General features: G+C 40.3%; 1 protein-coding gene across 4 annotated transcripts in view; it reads left to right on the top strand.

Annotated features, from left to right (window-relative positions):
- The window catches only part of ophn1 (oligophrenin 1), a 72,989-nt gene that overhangs the window by 8,321 nt on the left and 47,552 nt on the right, over nucleotides 1-17,116 (top strand). For all 4 annotated transcript variants that reach the window (XM_052105401.1, XM_052105410.1, XM_052105409.1 and 1 more), the window contains exons 4-5: nucleotides 3,904-3,975; nucleotides 8,478-8,579. In XM_052105401.1, coding sequence (XP_051961361.1) covers nucleotides 3,904-3,975; nucleotides 8,478-8,579 — 174 coding nt within the window. The remainder of the gene's footprint in view (nucleotides 1-3,903; nucleotides 3,976-8,477; nucleotides 8,580-17,116) is intronic.

The following is a 17,116-nucleotide window of genomic DNA, read 5'->3' on the forward strand; positions in this document are numbered from 1 at the left end:
CATAGTTGGGGCATTTTCCAATGGTGAAACATTTCCGTGTTTTACAAATGCTGAGTAAAGCATGCGGTACCAAATAAAGTGTAAATACATGGTGCTATCACATTTATAATTGTTAAAGGATACACTTACTGTGCACTGTCGTTCTTCATATAATCATCTTACATCAAATGTTCAGTGTAGTGACAAATGCATACGTTTTTCATTACAATGAGACATGTTTTCATTAAAAAGGAAAGAGATTGTTTAAATATATTGATATCAATACTCTATAGGTGCATCTGTGGCAATTGTGCCATCATGCCAACAGTCAAGAAAATATATGCTGTTTAGAGATCCCTGTGCATTAAAACTAATACATGAGCCTCTAAATCACCAGGATCAAATCAAATACTCCATACACATCTAACAGTCTGTAACATACGAAGCAAATCAATTAACATGGATACTCACACTTGTTTGTTGTGAGATCCCTGTCGGGTCCAATATAGTTGGCACTGCATCAACTTTTAATTTAAGTCTCTCTGCAAAGCCAGCTTTGAACTGTGTCTTGTTTGTGAAAGAATCCACAGTAAAATGAAGCAAGCAAACAAACACGTTCTTACCGACACGATCCAGGAATTCATTAAAAATAAATGTCAGCCACTCTTTCTTAATGTTGGGATCCTTGGGAAGCAAATGCAACAAATCTAGTTTCCCACAACCTGGCAAAGCAACGTCTTGACATCTTCGTAGCCATCGTGATACCTCCTATTGCTCCAAAAATGTCACTACTCTAAACATAAGCTCCGCATTCAACACCATAGTGCCCTCCAAGCTTGATGAGAAACTCCGGGCTCTGGGCTTAAACAGCTCGCTGTGCAGCTGGATCCTGGATTTCCTGTCAGGCAGACGTCAGGTGGTTAGAATGGGCAGCAACATCTCCTCATCACTGACCCTCAACACTGGAGCCCCGCAGGGCTGTGTTCTCAGCCCACTCCTGTATTCCCTGTACACACATGACTGTGTGGCAACACATAGCTCCAGTGCCATCATTAAGTTTGCTGACGATACGACGTGGTAGGTCTGATCACTTACAATGATGAAACAGCCTACAGAGAGGAGATGCACACTCTGACATGCTGGTGTCAGGAGCACAACCTCTCCCTCAACGTCAGTAATACCAAGGAGCTTGTAGTGGACTTCAGGAAGAAAGACAGAGTACACAGCCCCATCACCATTAATGGAGCACCGGTGGAGAGAGACAGAAGTTTCAAGTTCCTCGGTGTCCACATTACTGAGGAACTCACATGGTCCATCCACACTGAGGCCGTTGTGAAGAAGGCTCACCAGCGCCTCTTCTTCCTGAGACGGCTGAGGAAGTTTGGAATGAACCACCATATCTTCACACGGTTCTACACCAGTGTAGAGAGCATCCTGACTGGCTGCATCACCGCCTGGTACGGCAATAGCACCACCCACAACCGCAAAGACCTGCAATGGGTGGTGCGAACTGCCAGACACATCATCGGAGGTGAGCTTCCTTCCATCCAGGACACATATAACAGGCGGTGTGTGAAAAAAGCTTGGAGGATCATCAGAGACTCCAGCAACCCGAGCCATGGGCTGCTCTCACAGCTACCATCAGGCATGCGGTATCGCAGCATCAGGATCTGCACCAGCCGACTACATGACAGCTTCTTCCCCCAAGCAATCAGACTTTTGAACACTTGATCTCTCACGATCAACAATCAGCACTGCACTTTATTAATCTTCATCTTATTATCTCACACTGGACTGTCAAATATATTCTCCACAATGTAACTACTGCATATATATTTTTATATAGTCTTATTTTTTATTTTTATTGTATATGTATTCTATATTTTGTGTATTGTTTACTGTACATTGTATATTAGTATTGTATAAGTATATGTACATTTGATATGTAAATTGTGTTGAGTATATATGTTGTTTATTGTAAATTGGTATATGTCTCGCCACTGTCATGACTGCTATGTTTCCCGGAACTGCACACAGACTTTCACCTACTGTTGCACTTGTGTACATAGTAGTTGTAAAGGGGTTCAATGGGAAGGAGGAGGCGAGAACCGGCTTGGCAATATAAATAATATTTTAATGAATAACTTAAACCAAAAGACAAACACACACATCTCTCTCTCTCGTCGCACCACCGTCTGCCATCGGCCTTTATCTCTCTCGGAGGCTTAATTAGCTTGATAAGGGACCAGGTGTGTATAATCACAACCTGGCCCGCCCTCCACCCTGCCACATTCCTCCCTCGTTCTCTCAGGCTGGGGAGCCCCCGGCCTGACGTACACCCCCCCTCCCCCCCTCTTTCCCTGGGGGAGGGCGTGCTTTAAGCCTGGTCTGCCGGCAGGTCATCCCCATCTACCTGGACGAGGGAGGGGACAAGGGGAGAGAAACAGAAATAATTAAAATGGGGGGTACTTCCTGTAACAGTGTAGTACACCCCCAAAAAAACACTAAAATTTAAACGAGAGGGAAAAGGCCAATGCAGAGCGGCAGTGAGAGAGGAGAGAGTGATGAAAAGAAAAAAAACCTACTCGCCGGTTCTCCGATACACCGTCGCATGGTCCTCGATCTCTCAGGCGGATGACAGCCACTTCTCCCCGGGCGGACCGGAATCAGACTCATGACCCCCGGTGGTCAGAACGCCCCCCCCCCCCGCGTTCTAGGCGACTCGTGGGGACACTCCTCCGCCCCTGGTAGCGGCCCTACCGCTCCAGGCGGTCGTGAACACTTCCCTCCTCCCCTCCGTGTTTCTGGGGGATGGCAGGGCTCTCCTCCGCCCCTGGCAGCGGCTCCATAGCTCCAGGCGTTCGGGGAGTCCAGTCCCCACTCACCTCGCGGACGGCGGCCTTTCACCGCATCCGGGTGGTCGGTCTACTCCCTCCCCCGGTGGATGGCAGCGGCACTCCCCTGGGTGGACGGCAGTGTCGAGGACTCCGCGACGGGCATCCCTCCTGAGGTGAGAACCGGCTTGGCAATATAAATAATATTTTAATGAATAACTTAAACCCCAAAAAAAACACATTTGACGGACATGTCTGTAATCTCTCTCTCCTCTCACCACCGTCTGCCATCGGCCTTTATCCCTCACGGAGGCTTAATTAGCCCGATAAGAGTAGTGTGACAAGAAAGTGATTTGATTTGATAAGACGGGCCTATGCAGTGTCGACGATAAAGTAGGCATGGATCTGTTTATGCAGAGGCTGGCCTGTCCTGATGTAATACTTCCCTTTGTCATAATAGTGAGGAGGAAGTAGAGAATGAGTCGTTTTGGCACTTTAGTTTCAATAAAGCCTTTTTTTTGTACTAATAAAGAAGTTTTCGGTTCTGAAATTTATAGTATGTTTTTATATTGCTATGAATTCTTAAATGTCAAGATATCAGGACAAGTTTGATTTTCCAATTCAAGACCCTTTAAAGGCTGTTACATAGTTGGGGGCATTTACTTTGAGCTTAATTATAAGTCTTATCTGTAACATCAAATCCTGCAAAACTGGAAACACCAGATTCAGACAAAAATGACCTCTTCCTTCCTCAAGAGGTGCACAGCATATGCTGAAGTAGTTATTTTTTGGGAAAATAATATTCAAGCACCGTCATAAGTCATTTAAGTGCATGCCAAGACTAAAACAAATATCTGATGCTGCTACATGAAGAAGGTTGCAAAGGTACAAATCCCTCTCCAGTCTTGTACTTGGGCCCCTGCCATTGCCATTCAGTGGGATGCTAAGTGGCCTACTGTATTGTGACAGCTCCTGATCTCTGAACTGCATGTATTTAATAAGAGCTGGGACAAGACTTTCTGTTTTAGTTACAGTAGGACATTTAAGGAACACAGTCTCTCTCTTTTCTGTCTCACTGTCTCTCATGCAGGTCCAGAATGCCTGTGACTTGCTCATTAAACCTTTGGAAAAGTTTAGAAAAGAACAGATTGGAGTCACAAAGGTGAGTTATTCTCTCTCTCACACACACACACACACACACACACACACACACACACACACACACACACACACACACACACACACACACACACACACGTAGTGTTTCCATGTTTTATGGGGACTTTCCATAGACATAATGGTTTTTATACTGTACAAACTTTATATTCTATCCCCTAAACCTAACCCTACCCCTAAACCTAACCCTCACAGAAAACTTTCTGCATTTTTACATTTTCAAAAAACATAATTTAGTATGATTTATAAGCTGTTTTCCTCATGGGGACCGACAGAATGTCCCCACAAGGTCAAACATTTCGGGTTTTACTATCCTTATGGGGACATTTGGTACCCACAAAGTGATAAATACACGCTCACGCTCACACACACACACACACACACACACACACACACACACACACACACACACACACACACACACGTAGTGTTTCCATGTTTTATGGGGACTTTCCATAGACATAATGGTTTTTATACTGTACAAACTTTATATTCTATCCCCTAAACCTAACCCTACCCCTAAACCTAACCCTTACAGAAAACTTTCTGCATTTTTACATTTTCAAAAAACATAATTTAGTATGATTTATAAGCTGTTTTCCTCATGGGGACCGACAGAATGTCCCCACAAGGTCAAACATTTCGGGTTTTACTATCCTTATGGGGACATTTGGTCCCCACAAAGTGATAAATACATGCTCACACCCACACACACACACACACACACACACACACACTAAAGTGAGGCATAACAATATGGCAGGATTTATATTTAGTATAAACAAAGGCTCCAAAATGAACTTTTTGCCAAATTGTCAATGCTAGTGTTTTCTTGAGTATTTACTTCCCCTCTTACTCACTACTTAAGATGTTTTCTTGATTAGAAGATTTTTATTTTTAGATGTTGCATTGCTCACATTACTGAATTTAGCAACTGTCAGACTTTTTTTCTTACAACTCTATTTAAAACATGTAATGGTGCAGTTCCTAATAAAGCTACTGTCCAACTGGGGCCAAGTAAAGATGCTGACTACCACCCCTGGAGTCGCGAGTTGGAATCCAGGGCGTGCTGAGTGACACCAGCCAGGTCTTCTAAGCAACCAAACTGGTCCGGTTGCTAGGGAGGGTAATCTACCACATGGGGTAACCTCCTCGTGTTAGCTATAATGTTGTTTGCTCTCGGTTGGGCATATGGTGTGTTGTGCATTGATGCCGGAGAGAATAGCGTGAAGCCTCCACACATGCTATGTGTCACGTGTCACAACAAGCCACGTGATAAGATGTGCGGATTGACTGTCTCAGACGCTGAGGCAACTGAGATTCGTCCTCTGTCACCCGGAATGAAGCAAGTCACTATGCCTCATCGAGGACCTAGAGCGCATTGGGAATTGGGCATTCCAAATTGGGGACAAAAAGCTGAGAAAAAAAAAGCTTCTGTCCAACTGAAGAGTAACTTTAATTTTTTTTTCAATTTGCCAAATGTTTCAAAGCCAATTTTAAACATGCATTAAGTGCTTGTAAAGTGTTACTTTTGGACACATGTAGTTTGTTTACACACCTAATGAACACATATGAACAGCCAAGGTGTTCTCCTTATTTCCTCTGCTTCCTGTCTGATTCAGAGGAAAGGGTAAAACATTACACAGCACACACAAATGCGTACACATATGCGTGTACTGAACCTGCTGGGCCTGGACACCTCCCTCTGCAACTGGATCCTGGACTTCCTGATTGGGAGACCTCAGTCAGTCCGGATCGGGAATAGTATCTCCACCACCACCACACTGAGCACTGGGGCCCCCCCAGGGCTGTGTGCTCAGGCCACTGCTGTTCACTCTGCTGACTCACGACTGTGCAGCAATGCACAGCTCGAACCACATCATTAAGTTCGCCGATGACACGACCGTGGTGGGTCTCATCTGCAAGAACATTGAGTCCGCATACAGAGAGGAGGTGCAGCGGCTAACGGACTGGTGTAGAGCCAATAACCTGTCTCTGAATGTGAACAAAACAAAAGAGATGGTTCTTCCCACAAGCCATCAGACTCCTCAATACTCAGAGACTGGACTGACACACACACACACACACACACACACACACACACACACACACACACACACACACACACACGTGTCCTGAGTTGCACTTTAATTATTGTCACTTTATACCTGGCTGCAACCTCAATAACTGCTATGTGCATAGAACACTCATAGTATGTTATGTTTACATTTAGCATTTTTAGAAACTGTCATCTTTTTGCACTACTGTGTACTGGTCGGCGCTGCACTGTCTCTCTCTGTGCCTATTGTCCATTTTTAGTAATTTATTGTACTGTCCTGTACTTTTTGCACACGTTTGCACGTGCACTTTATATAGGTATGTTATTTAGTATGTGTAGTCTCATGTGGTTCTGTGTTTGTCCTATGTTGTTTTATGTAGCACCATGGTCCTGGAGGAACGTTGTCTCGTTTCACTGTGTACTGTACTAACTGTATATGGTTGAACGACAATAAAAACTACTTGACTTGATATGCATGCACTACAGTAATAGACAGTGAGCAACTGCAAGTTGTTCCCCTTCTGTCACTCACTCTATGTTGTGTCGATGTAGTGACACTAGGGGTCGCACCTGGGAGCCTTAGACATCTCTGATCTTTGAGAAAGGCCAAATGAAAATTGGCGAGTAAAATTTGCAAGCCACTCCACCGGACATACAGGTATATAAGGAGCTGGAATGCAACCACACATTCAGACTTCTTCTTTGGAGCCGAGCTGTTGTATTCACTGAGCTGAATTACTTTGCTGATCCATTCATCTCTGAGTCCAGTGAAGCTGTTGGATTTATGGCGCATTACAGTGGCTTATTGCCCTCTTACACCGGTTGAGTTCAGAGAACTCCTCTGGGCGCTTCAGCATCCTAAAAGAATATATTCTTCCTTTAAAAGAGTATATTTCCCTTCTACAAGTGTGGCAGTCACGGAGAGCGTCTTTTTAAAAATGCCTTTTTGTGTATATTTCCTGGTTGCGATTGTTACCTCTCTGTTTCCCACTGCCTCTATCGCTGCCTCACGTGTTGGGTGCTCTGGGAAAGCTTTCGTGGACGGGTCATGTTCTTACTGCGAGAGCATGATTATGGCAACATTGCAGCAAACCCTTTGTGATGTATTTTCCGTAAAAGTGTTTCCCCATTGGTAAACCGCATCTTCCTTGGGCAGAAGCCTCTCTGTCCCTGTTCACCGTGTTTGTAGTAACTCCTCCCTCTTTGGGTATGATCTAGCACGGTACCCTTCCACATGACATGCTTCCGACTGTACTCGGTAAGACCATGTTATGCATTCCCACTCTAAAGCCCCCCTCTCTGGGTGGGTTGTCGTCTCTGCGGTGTCCTCCTCTTTCTAGGAACACCCCCTGACGTGGACCTTATATGGCCCCCAGCTGAACGATTTAGATCCTTTTGGAGAGAAAAAAGAGAAGAGTCTGTGGCTGGGTCAGACAGTCCTTATTATTTGAGGAATCGACTTGTCCCTGAGGTGCAGGGGACCATTTGACGCCTACGAGTGCATTAGGGGTAGTTACGTGACGGCCTGGTGCGTGGCAAACAGAGCTCTGCCCGTCTCGCACCACCAGTTCACTTAACACAGTTCAGTAGTTGCAGCATTTTCCATAGGGAACCCTAGTGTCACTACATCGACACAACGTTGAGTGAGTGACAGAAGGGGAACGTCATGGTTACTAACGTAACCTCCATACCCTAATTGAGGGAACAAAACATTGTGTCCCTCCTGCCACAACACTGAACTACCCGCTGAAATGGCCGGGACCTTGTCTCGGCTCCTCAGTGCGAAACCTGAATGAGTGGTTGCATTCCAACTCCTTAATTACCCATATGTCCGGGAGAGTGGCATGCAAATTCCACGCAACAATTTTCATTGGCCTTTTCTCAAAGATCAGAGATGTCTGGGGCTCCCAGGAGTGACCCCTAGTGTCACTACATTAACACAACGTCTCGTTCCCTCCATCAGGTAACAGAGGTTACATTAGTAACCATGATGTTTTCTTTGTTTTCTTTGTCACACATAGATTCACACTAGAATGTTACATTTGTTAGCTACCAGTGCTTCCATGGAAAAACTATTAGTTTAAGAGAAAGGGAGAAAGAATTACAAATCTATTGCAGTTAAGAAGAAAAGAAAGATCATTTAGTGGAGAAAAAAAAGCAACACATGGAAAGTTTCAAAATTCCAAAGACTCTCAGCTGGATCAGGCCAAGCCAACATGCTTCAGTTCACATTACTGAAATCTTACTTTCATTTCAGCTATGTTTCAGTGTGGCCACTCAAAGAGATTATTAGGTATAAGGAACCAGTTACAAGTTTTTCTGTTTTGTTTTTATTAAGTTTTGGTTTAGCCAACAGAAAGTTCACTAGTGCACCCCGGGTTTTACAGTTATGCTCACTGAATATGTCTGTTTGTATGTGTGTTTTTCAGGAGAGACGCAAAAAGTTTGAGAAGGAAAGTGAGAAGTATTACTCTCAGATGGACAAACATGTAAACCTGTCTTCTAAGAAAAAGGACACACAGCTACAGGAGGTAGAGAGAAAATAACATGGGCACAGGGGTGGGAGGTATGAACAGAATCGTATGTCGTGGTAAAACAGTTCTATGTTGAGTATGTTAACGGTGTACACTCACTTAACATTTGATTAGGAACACCTGTACACCTACTTATTCATGCAATTATCTAATCAGCCATTCGTGCTTTATCTTCTTCCAGCCAGTTGTGGGTCAGGAGCTAATTTTCACACCTAGAGTTTACTCAGAATGGTGACAAAAACTAGTGAGCGGCAGTTCTGCAGACGGAAATGCCTTGTTGATTAGAGAGGCTAACAGAGAATGGCCAGACTGGTTGTAGCTGATAGAAAGGCTACAGTAACTCAGATAACCACTCTGTACAATTGTAGTAAGCAGAATAGCATCTCAGAATTCACAACACATTGAACCTTGAGGCGGATAGGTTACAACAGTGGAAGACCACATGTGACACCTTATTAGGACCATAGTCAAGTCAACTCAAGTTTTATTTTTATAGTGTTTTTCACAACACACATAATTTCAAAGCAGCTTTACAGGATATCATGCATTAAAAATATACAAACAAAAAAATGTAACTGTAATATCTATAATGCCTTACAGTGATCGTTTTGTAGTTTGATTAAATATGGTTATAAAATATGTATAGAAATTAAATAATAATTGTGTTTAGAACCCCAGTGAGCAAGTTGGCAAGGAACACAAAACTCCCTAAGATCTTGGTTAATGGAGAAAAATAACCTAGAAACCAGGCAGTTCCCCTCTGGTTAAACAACATGAATTTAATGCCAATATTAGTAATTTGTGTGCAGTGCAAGTCATGGTTTTAAATTTGTAAATTAAGTAAGCCTTGAGGTCCAGTATTTAAAAAATAAAAAGAACAGATTTTTTATTAACTTTTAGATTAATGACTAACACCTTTGAAGTCCATCCTGGATTATCTGCAGAAGTTCACATAGATGCATTGTCCTTTGTTAGTTTGCTGATGAAGGCTTTTGTTGGCAAATAAATGGTAGTCTGTGTATTCCATTTCAAGAGTGTAGTTCATCAATAGACAAAGGTAATGCAGGCAGAGATAAATGATGAGGTGCATCGCAATTCAATCTGTAGGTCATTTCAGTGAGGTTCAAGTTCAAGGTTCAGGCAGTGGCATATGTAGTATCCGATTACAGTCTTACAGTTGGCATCAGTTCAACCTCTGAAGTCAAAAAACTGATGAGATGTCTGGCTAGCACCGGCTGTAGTTTGTCGTCATCTCTCAGAGACACCAGTGGAGTCTAACACCAATCAGGAATGGAGCTGGATCTGGTAGGCTCTGGTAACCTCAGGATATGAATCCCGATGGAAACATTTTTAATAATATTAGTGTAGATGCCATTACAATTGTAATGGCAAAAGTTGTAGATCATGATGGATGTTTCTGGTTCCTGCAGACCTAACTAAAGCAGACTAATCGTGAGTTGAAGGATGAATTAGGTGTATGCTTGGCTAAATAGATAAGTCTTAAGTCTAGACTTAAACTGAGAGAGTGTGTCTGCATCCCGAACAGTGTTAGGGAGACTATTCCATAGTTTAGGAGCCAAGTATAAAAAGGATCTACCTCCTTTTGTGAATTTTGATATTCTTGGAATTATTAACAAGCCAGAATTTTGTGATCGTAATGAATGTGACGGAATATAGCATGTCAGAAGGTCTCTTAAGTACTGTGGAGCTAGACCATTCAAAGCTTTGTATGTAGTTAACAGAATTTATTAATTAATACAAAATTTAACAGGTAGCCAATGTAACAATGATAAAATGTAGCTAATATGATAATATTTATTGGTTTTGGTCATCACTCTGGCTGCTGCATTTTGTACCAATTTAAGTTTATTTATTGAACTTGCTGGACATCCTCCCAGTAATGCATTACAATAATCCAGTCTTGAAGTCATGAACGCATAAATTAAGTTTTCGACATCAGCAACAAAGAGCATATGTTGTAATTTAGCAATATTTCTCAGCTGGAAGAATGCTGATTTTCAAAGGGCAGATTGGTATCAAATATATATGTAGATAGAGCTTTAGTTGTTGGTGACTTCAACATTCACATAGATAATGAAAATGACACATTGGGATTAGCATTTATTGATATTCTCTACTCTCATAGAGTTAGACAAAATGTGTCAATAGGTTTTCAAGGTTTGAAATATGCTTGAATTTTGAATATATTCCTTGAAAATGCTTGAATTTTCCTTAGGCTGTTGAATGTTATAAAAGATTTAAAATCATTTCAAATTTTAAATAGATATTATACAGTTATTTTTGTGGTGTTTCGTGAGCGCGGGAGCGCACGTGCGCTACTCCGCATCTTACTTTGATGTCACACGCACACTGAAGTACCGCATGCCTCCACTGTGGTAAATTGCTGCCAAATAAATTATACCTGCATCTCCTGCTTCCATTAACATGCTGGAGTGCCATTTCAATGATCGCTGGCTGTAAGAGACATAGAATATCTCTCTGCGGAGAAGCAGGGCCGGTGCTGGCCAAATTGATGCCCTACGCAGAGCGCCGCATCAGTAGGAATGGCTTAGCACTTATCAGCCATTTTGAAGATATAAACAAGACAAATATTTAATTAAAACGTTTATTTTGGAATAATTTACCATCAATATGTTGTATCGCATGAATACTTAAAAGTAGGGCAGAAAGTCAACGTATGTGATAAATATGTTAGAGATTATTTAGCAGAGACTTGCCACTTCTATTAACCTCTTAACGACGGGCAGTTCAAAAATGACTTGCGGATTTATTTACATTTTATTTATTTTTAATGCATGTTTAAACTGAAATTGTAAACTAATATTGACATCCAATATATAATTTGAAAGATCTGGATCTTTTATATTTTAAAGAGATTTTAAAAGATGTTATTAAATGTGTTGAGTGAAAAGGAAACAGGAAGTTCTGACCTTTATCTTCTTCCAGCCAAACACAGATGAGCACAATCCTCCAAACGTCAGTATGCTTTTCATTGCAAGAGTCCAATAAATAAAATCCATTAGTTTTTAGTCCAAATATGTAAAAATATGAAGAAATATCGATCAATCTGTCTTTGTTCAGGTTTTACATATTCAACACGTTATCATTCATGTCCATTCTCTGCAAAATCTTGCACTCAGTGTAGTGTTTCAGTAGCAAAACACCCAAACATTATATTTGGGAGGGTCTTACGAAAAAAATGAGCTTTCCCTCAAAATGTTCTCTGCAGTTGTGATTGGGTCATTAAAAATGGCCAAACAGGACAGTTGACACAAGTGATGGAAAGTAGGGCTGGGATAAATGATTATTTTTTAAATGATTAATCTAGCGATTTATTTTTCCGATGCATCGATTAATCTAACGATTCATTTTTTTCCAGTCCGATTCGATTTCGATTCGATTAATCGACTTGTGACAACACCGGTAATACCGGTTTCATCGGGGGTGGGGGTGTATAAAATGTTAAAAAAAAAAAAAACATTTGCTGGGAGTTTGATTGACTGGCGATCTGATCAATCAATCATAATACGCCATTTTTGTCCGACAAAGTAGTCAGGAGAGAGAAGATTAACGTCGGTGGATTTGAATTTGAATAATGGATTGTAGGCTACTGTACTGACATCTTTCCGCGGTTAAAACAACAGTCCTTCTGATGTAGGCTACATTCATGTTTAGCCTATTTGATGCTATAAATTAACCAAGGAAAAGATGATCGGTTCACGAGCAGCTTTAACTGAGGCAATCTGTCACGACACATATTTATGTTTAATTTTCTTTGAATGACCAAATTTGAAAGTTGAGACTTTATTAAATGTTACCTGCTTGGTCCTGTCTGTCAGCGCGTTGTCAGTGTCCTCTATGTATTTTACATTTACATTTATGCATTTGGCAGATGCTTTTATCCAAAGCGACTTACAGGGACAATCCCCCCGGAACAACCTGGAGTTAAGTGCCTTGCTCAAGGGCACAATGGTGGTGGCGGTGGGGTGGCCGTGGGGTTCGAACCAACGACCTTGTGATTAACAGCCCTGTGCTTTAGCCACTATGCCACCACCACTCCTAGTATTTTTCACGACATTCATAGCTATAAGCGCATTATTAATAGCTATAAGCGAAAACTTTAGGTGTCGACAACGTATTATAGCCTACTCCAACATCGAGTGCAAAGTGGGGAGTTGAAAAAAAAAACTTACGGTGCTCTGTCATCTGCAGCTGCTCCCGGGTGGCGCCTCTTCAGATGCTGGTGTATTGCCGTGGTGCTAGAATGGAAGGCCATCTCCATTTTGCAAAGACGACATATCACGGAATTGTTTCCTTTTAAATTAAAGAATTCCCATACTTTAGAGGAACGAGTGCATGCCGCCTTGCACTTCTGATAGTCTGAGGAGCCACTCGTGTAGCTACTACTCGCCGGCGCCGCCATCTTTGTTTTGGGTCCGACGAATCAACGCGCATATTTTGCGTCAACGTATTTTTTGCGTTGACGCCGTCGATGACACGTTGTGCCAGCCCTAATGGAAAGATTAGCTTCAACCATGATTGTCTCTGGATAAATCCAGCCAATGAATAGCTAGATCATTTTTGACTGATGGGTCGTGTAGCTAAATAAAAAATGAAAACAACAATATTAGGGTTGTATATATCCCTGATGCTGATTCCATGGAAAATCATGGACTGTGTTTTGTGCTTGCACTTTTACGCACGGTGTGCAGTTATAGTGTGTTACTGCCATACTGTTGACAAAGAACTCAGCTTTTGGACCCACAATCTAATCCACTCTCCTCATCTTCAGTCACCATCACTCATTTTATCATCAAACCCCCTATTCAACTGAACATCCATGGGGCTCTTGGATGTCTTTCAAGCTGAGATGAGCCACCCTTCCCGGCTTTAGTCACCATCACCGAGGGCATGCAGAAACTGCTCCTCCCAAATGCATTTTTTCATCAAACCCCCTGTACAAATGCACATCCAGGGGGCTTTGTGTGGTATTTCTTACATTGAAATATAAACAAAGTGTGTGTTTTGAACTACTTTGATCATTGGTTTACGGCAGCGGTTTTACATTTTTTTGGGTCACGCACCTGACATCAACACATTGGGCTGTCAAGAGATGTGCACACAGGATGCACTGTGATGCCAGGCTAAAGTTTAAAGGCAGAGGATAATAAATTGTGCACATTGGTTCTTATGTATATTTTTTGCTATTTATATTGAATGTGTGAATGTGAATGAGATTTGAGGATGGGTCAGTCTTCCACACACACCCCACCCGCCCCCAACCAACCTCACGGGACGTGCCCCACTCTTTGACAACCACTGAGTTACTACAAGTGGTCTATTGGCACCTCCAAGTGGTCTTTTTTTGAAAGTACACTTAAATAAATCATTATGGAACAAAGAGTTTTGGTCATATCGACTTCAAAATTGTGTCAGACCTTCATCAGACATGTGGCTTTGTATCAGATGTGTTTTTGGGGCTCTGCGCATAGTCTTGCATATTTTATAAATAATATTTCAATATTACATATTCAAAATATTTGAATAGCTCTAATTTTTTTTATACTACAATGATACATTTTTACTCTTGAGTAACAAATGTCTAAGTATCTACTTTCAAACGAGGCCAAGTTTGTGTTTGTAGACCAAAAGGTTCAAGAACGGGAAGAGTTTTACTTTGGGTATGTCATTTTCAAGCTCATGCACAAAAAGAGGCTGGATGTGAAGGGGTTACAATTAATGGGAGAAATTGGACCAAGGAGCTCTGAGTGCCCAACGGCCCAGATGTTCAAAAAGTTATTCAAATTATTCAAAGTAAAATCGAAATCGCGATATGGCCCAGTGTGATTTATTAAACCCCCCTAAAAGGCTGCAATTTCATTAAATAAATGAACTTGAAGTCTGGATTAGCATGGTCTAAGCACGGCCACTGTTGTCAACTGTCTCAGCGGCTCGCAAACAGTGAACAGTCCACACAAAATCCATCCATCATGGGAGTGTTTTGAAATTACGAAATTTACGTAATTAAAAACATTCTCGTAATAACGTGACACTGGGGCACAGAAGAGGAGGAGGTGGCATTTTACCACATTGTAAATAAGCATGCTTATTAAAATTATGCAAGAAATACATCTTCAGTTTACCTTAAAAAAAGCCTTGAGGGTTTAATAGGACCAATGCTGTGTGACTGTAATGCAATTACGACAGTAATATTACTGTTGTACTACAATAAAATTAACATATTCAATAAAAATAATTCAATATTATGTTACAGTAATATAATACAGTTCGCTAATGAAATCTCTTAAGATTTATCACGGACGTCCCTGCATGACGTTTTACATTAAATCATTTAGTATAATTTGTAGGTAAATATTGTTGTTTATTTATCAGCTATGTATTGATAATAGGGGTATCAATTGATTCAAAACTTTAATCAAATTAATTTCATGGTGTCCCGATTAATTAATCACGATTAATCACATTTAATCGCATATACATATATTAGCTGAGAAAGCCCCTCATATAACAATAATTCAATATATAACGTTAAAATAATTATATATAGTTATATTTAAATATATATATATTAAACATTTTTTTTTAATATAATTAAAAGGCTTTACATTCTTGTAGAATGGCAGAAGAGTTCATCATTAATAAGACAATACAAAAAGTGGCTTTAGAATACAATGTATTGTTTACTACCATATTATTGATCATAAGTCAGTCATTGGCATACAGTCCACAGCCATCCATTTCAATTTGTCAATCAGTGTTAGATTTATTATGAGGGCTTTTTTAAGGACCCAAGTATCAATTTACACCTGCATCAGACATGCTTGTGTAGCGTCTCGGGTGCGTTGTTTCATAAAAATACATTTTTAGGTCACTGTGTCAAGTTAAATATAGTTTAATACTTCAAACCCTCTTGAGATCCCTTAGTTCAAATTTGGGCTCCATCATGTGTTTGAACGCAAGAACGTAACGCATGTTTGTGTTATGTTTCAGCTGAAGGGTTGTTTTCTTCACTGTATAAACTGTGTATTGCCCACACAGCTGAAGTTTCACTTACTGCCCCCTGGAGTAAACAAGTGGTACTACAAGCTTGCATTTCTCAGGAATCTTCCTTATTACGGTCTTGCGATTAATCGCGTTCATTTTTTTAATGCATTATTTTTTATACAATTAAACGCACAGAATTAATGTGTTAAATAAACAGCCGTAATTGATATATTGGTACATTTACCAATTTTAATAGGATTAACACAAATTTATATTAATCTTCCATGAACTAATTAAGTGGAAAACATGACATGATTATTTTAAACTTGCAGTAACCCTGTTTTGCTGATAAGCAGTGTTACATGTTCAAAGGCCTTGTTGAATGCAAAATTTCCCATTCTGGCTGTACAATTATCCCTTACATATTTTAGCTCTCAGAACAGCTGAAATGACTCATAATATTAATAATAACACAATATTCTTCATATCAGTCAGATAATTGCAGTCACATCTTACACCCAAATCTTGAAAAATGTCCAAATCTGTTTGAGATTTCTTTTAATTTTCCATATGGAAATGACTAAATAACTACAGTAACCAATTTGTTTTCACCCATAGTAATTCACATAGATAACCGTTGCTGACTGTATGTTAATGCAAGTCTTCGGTTGTAATCATATTAAGGATTCCAGTCTTAGCTTTCTGTAACTTTCATTTTTATAGATTGGGCAATGTTTTTTGATCATTGCATTTTTGTCAATTAACTTTTAGAATTGGATCATAATTAAAGCTTTGAGGTGCTTGAAAAAGAAGATTAGGGAAATGCTTGAAAATGCTTGAAAATTGCTTGAATTTCACTCTTAAAAAGCTGTACGAACCTTGTTAATAACATAAATTAGTCCTGACAATTAAGGCTGCACAATTAATAGAAAAAATGATTAACATTACAATAAAAGCTGCTGCAATTAACTAATCGTGAAAAGTGTCAATTACGTAATTCAATTTAGATCCATAACAGTAGTGTCAAGATTTTCTACTTAAAACAGTTTTTGGTCCGTTGTGTGCATGAATGCAATAGACAATCAGACAATCTGTTAAAATTATTAAATTAGCATATCAGAAACAACAACCTAGTATTCTAGCATTGTTGTGTTGCATACTTTCTGTGTAAAATTTATTTAAAATGTAAACAAAAACACTTGTTTTTTAATCCAATAAAGCAATTCAGACAAAACTTCTCAGCTTGTTTTGGATGCATAGCCTACATAAAGAATATGGCATGTAATTGCCCCACAAGTATTTTAATCAAAATAAATAGTTGCAATTACAATATCAAGCTAAATAATTGTCATTTATAATGTTCGGCATAATCATGTGGCCCTACTGCCCACTGATAGCCACTCTGATTTACTGTGGTATAAACGATTTAGCAAATTCTAAACTGTTTGACACATGTCTACCATGTGCATACAGTGGATATAAAAAGTCTACTCACCCCTGTTAAAAAA

Source organism: Xyrauchen texanus, chromosome 3, assembly GCF_025860055.1.
Source record: "Xyrauchen texanus isolate HMW12.3.18 chromosome 3, RBS_HiC_50CHRs, whole genome shotgun sequence".
NCBI classification, from domain to species: domain Eukaryota; kingdom Metazoa; phylum Chordata; class Actinopteri; order Cypriniformes; family Catostomidae; genus Xyrauchen; species Xyrauchen texanus.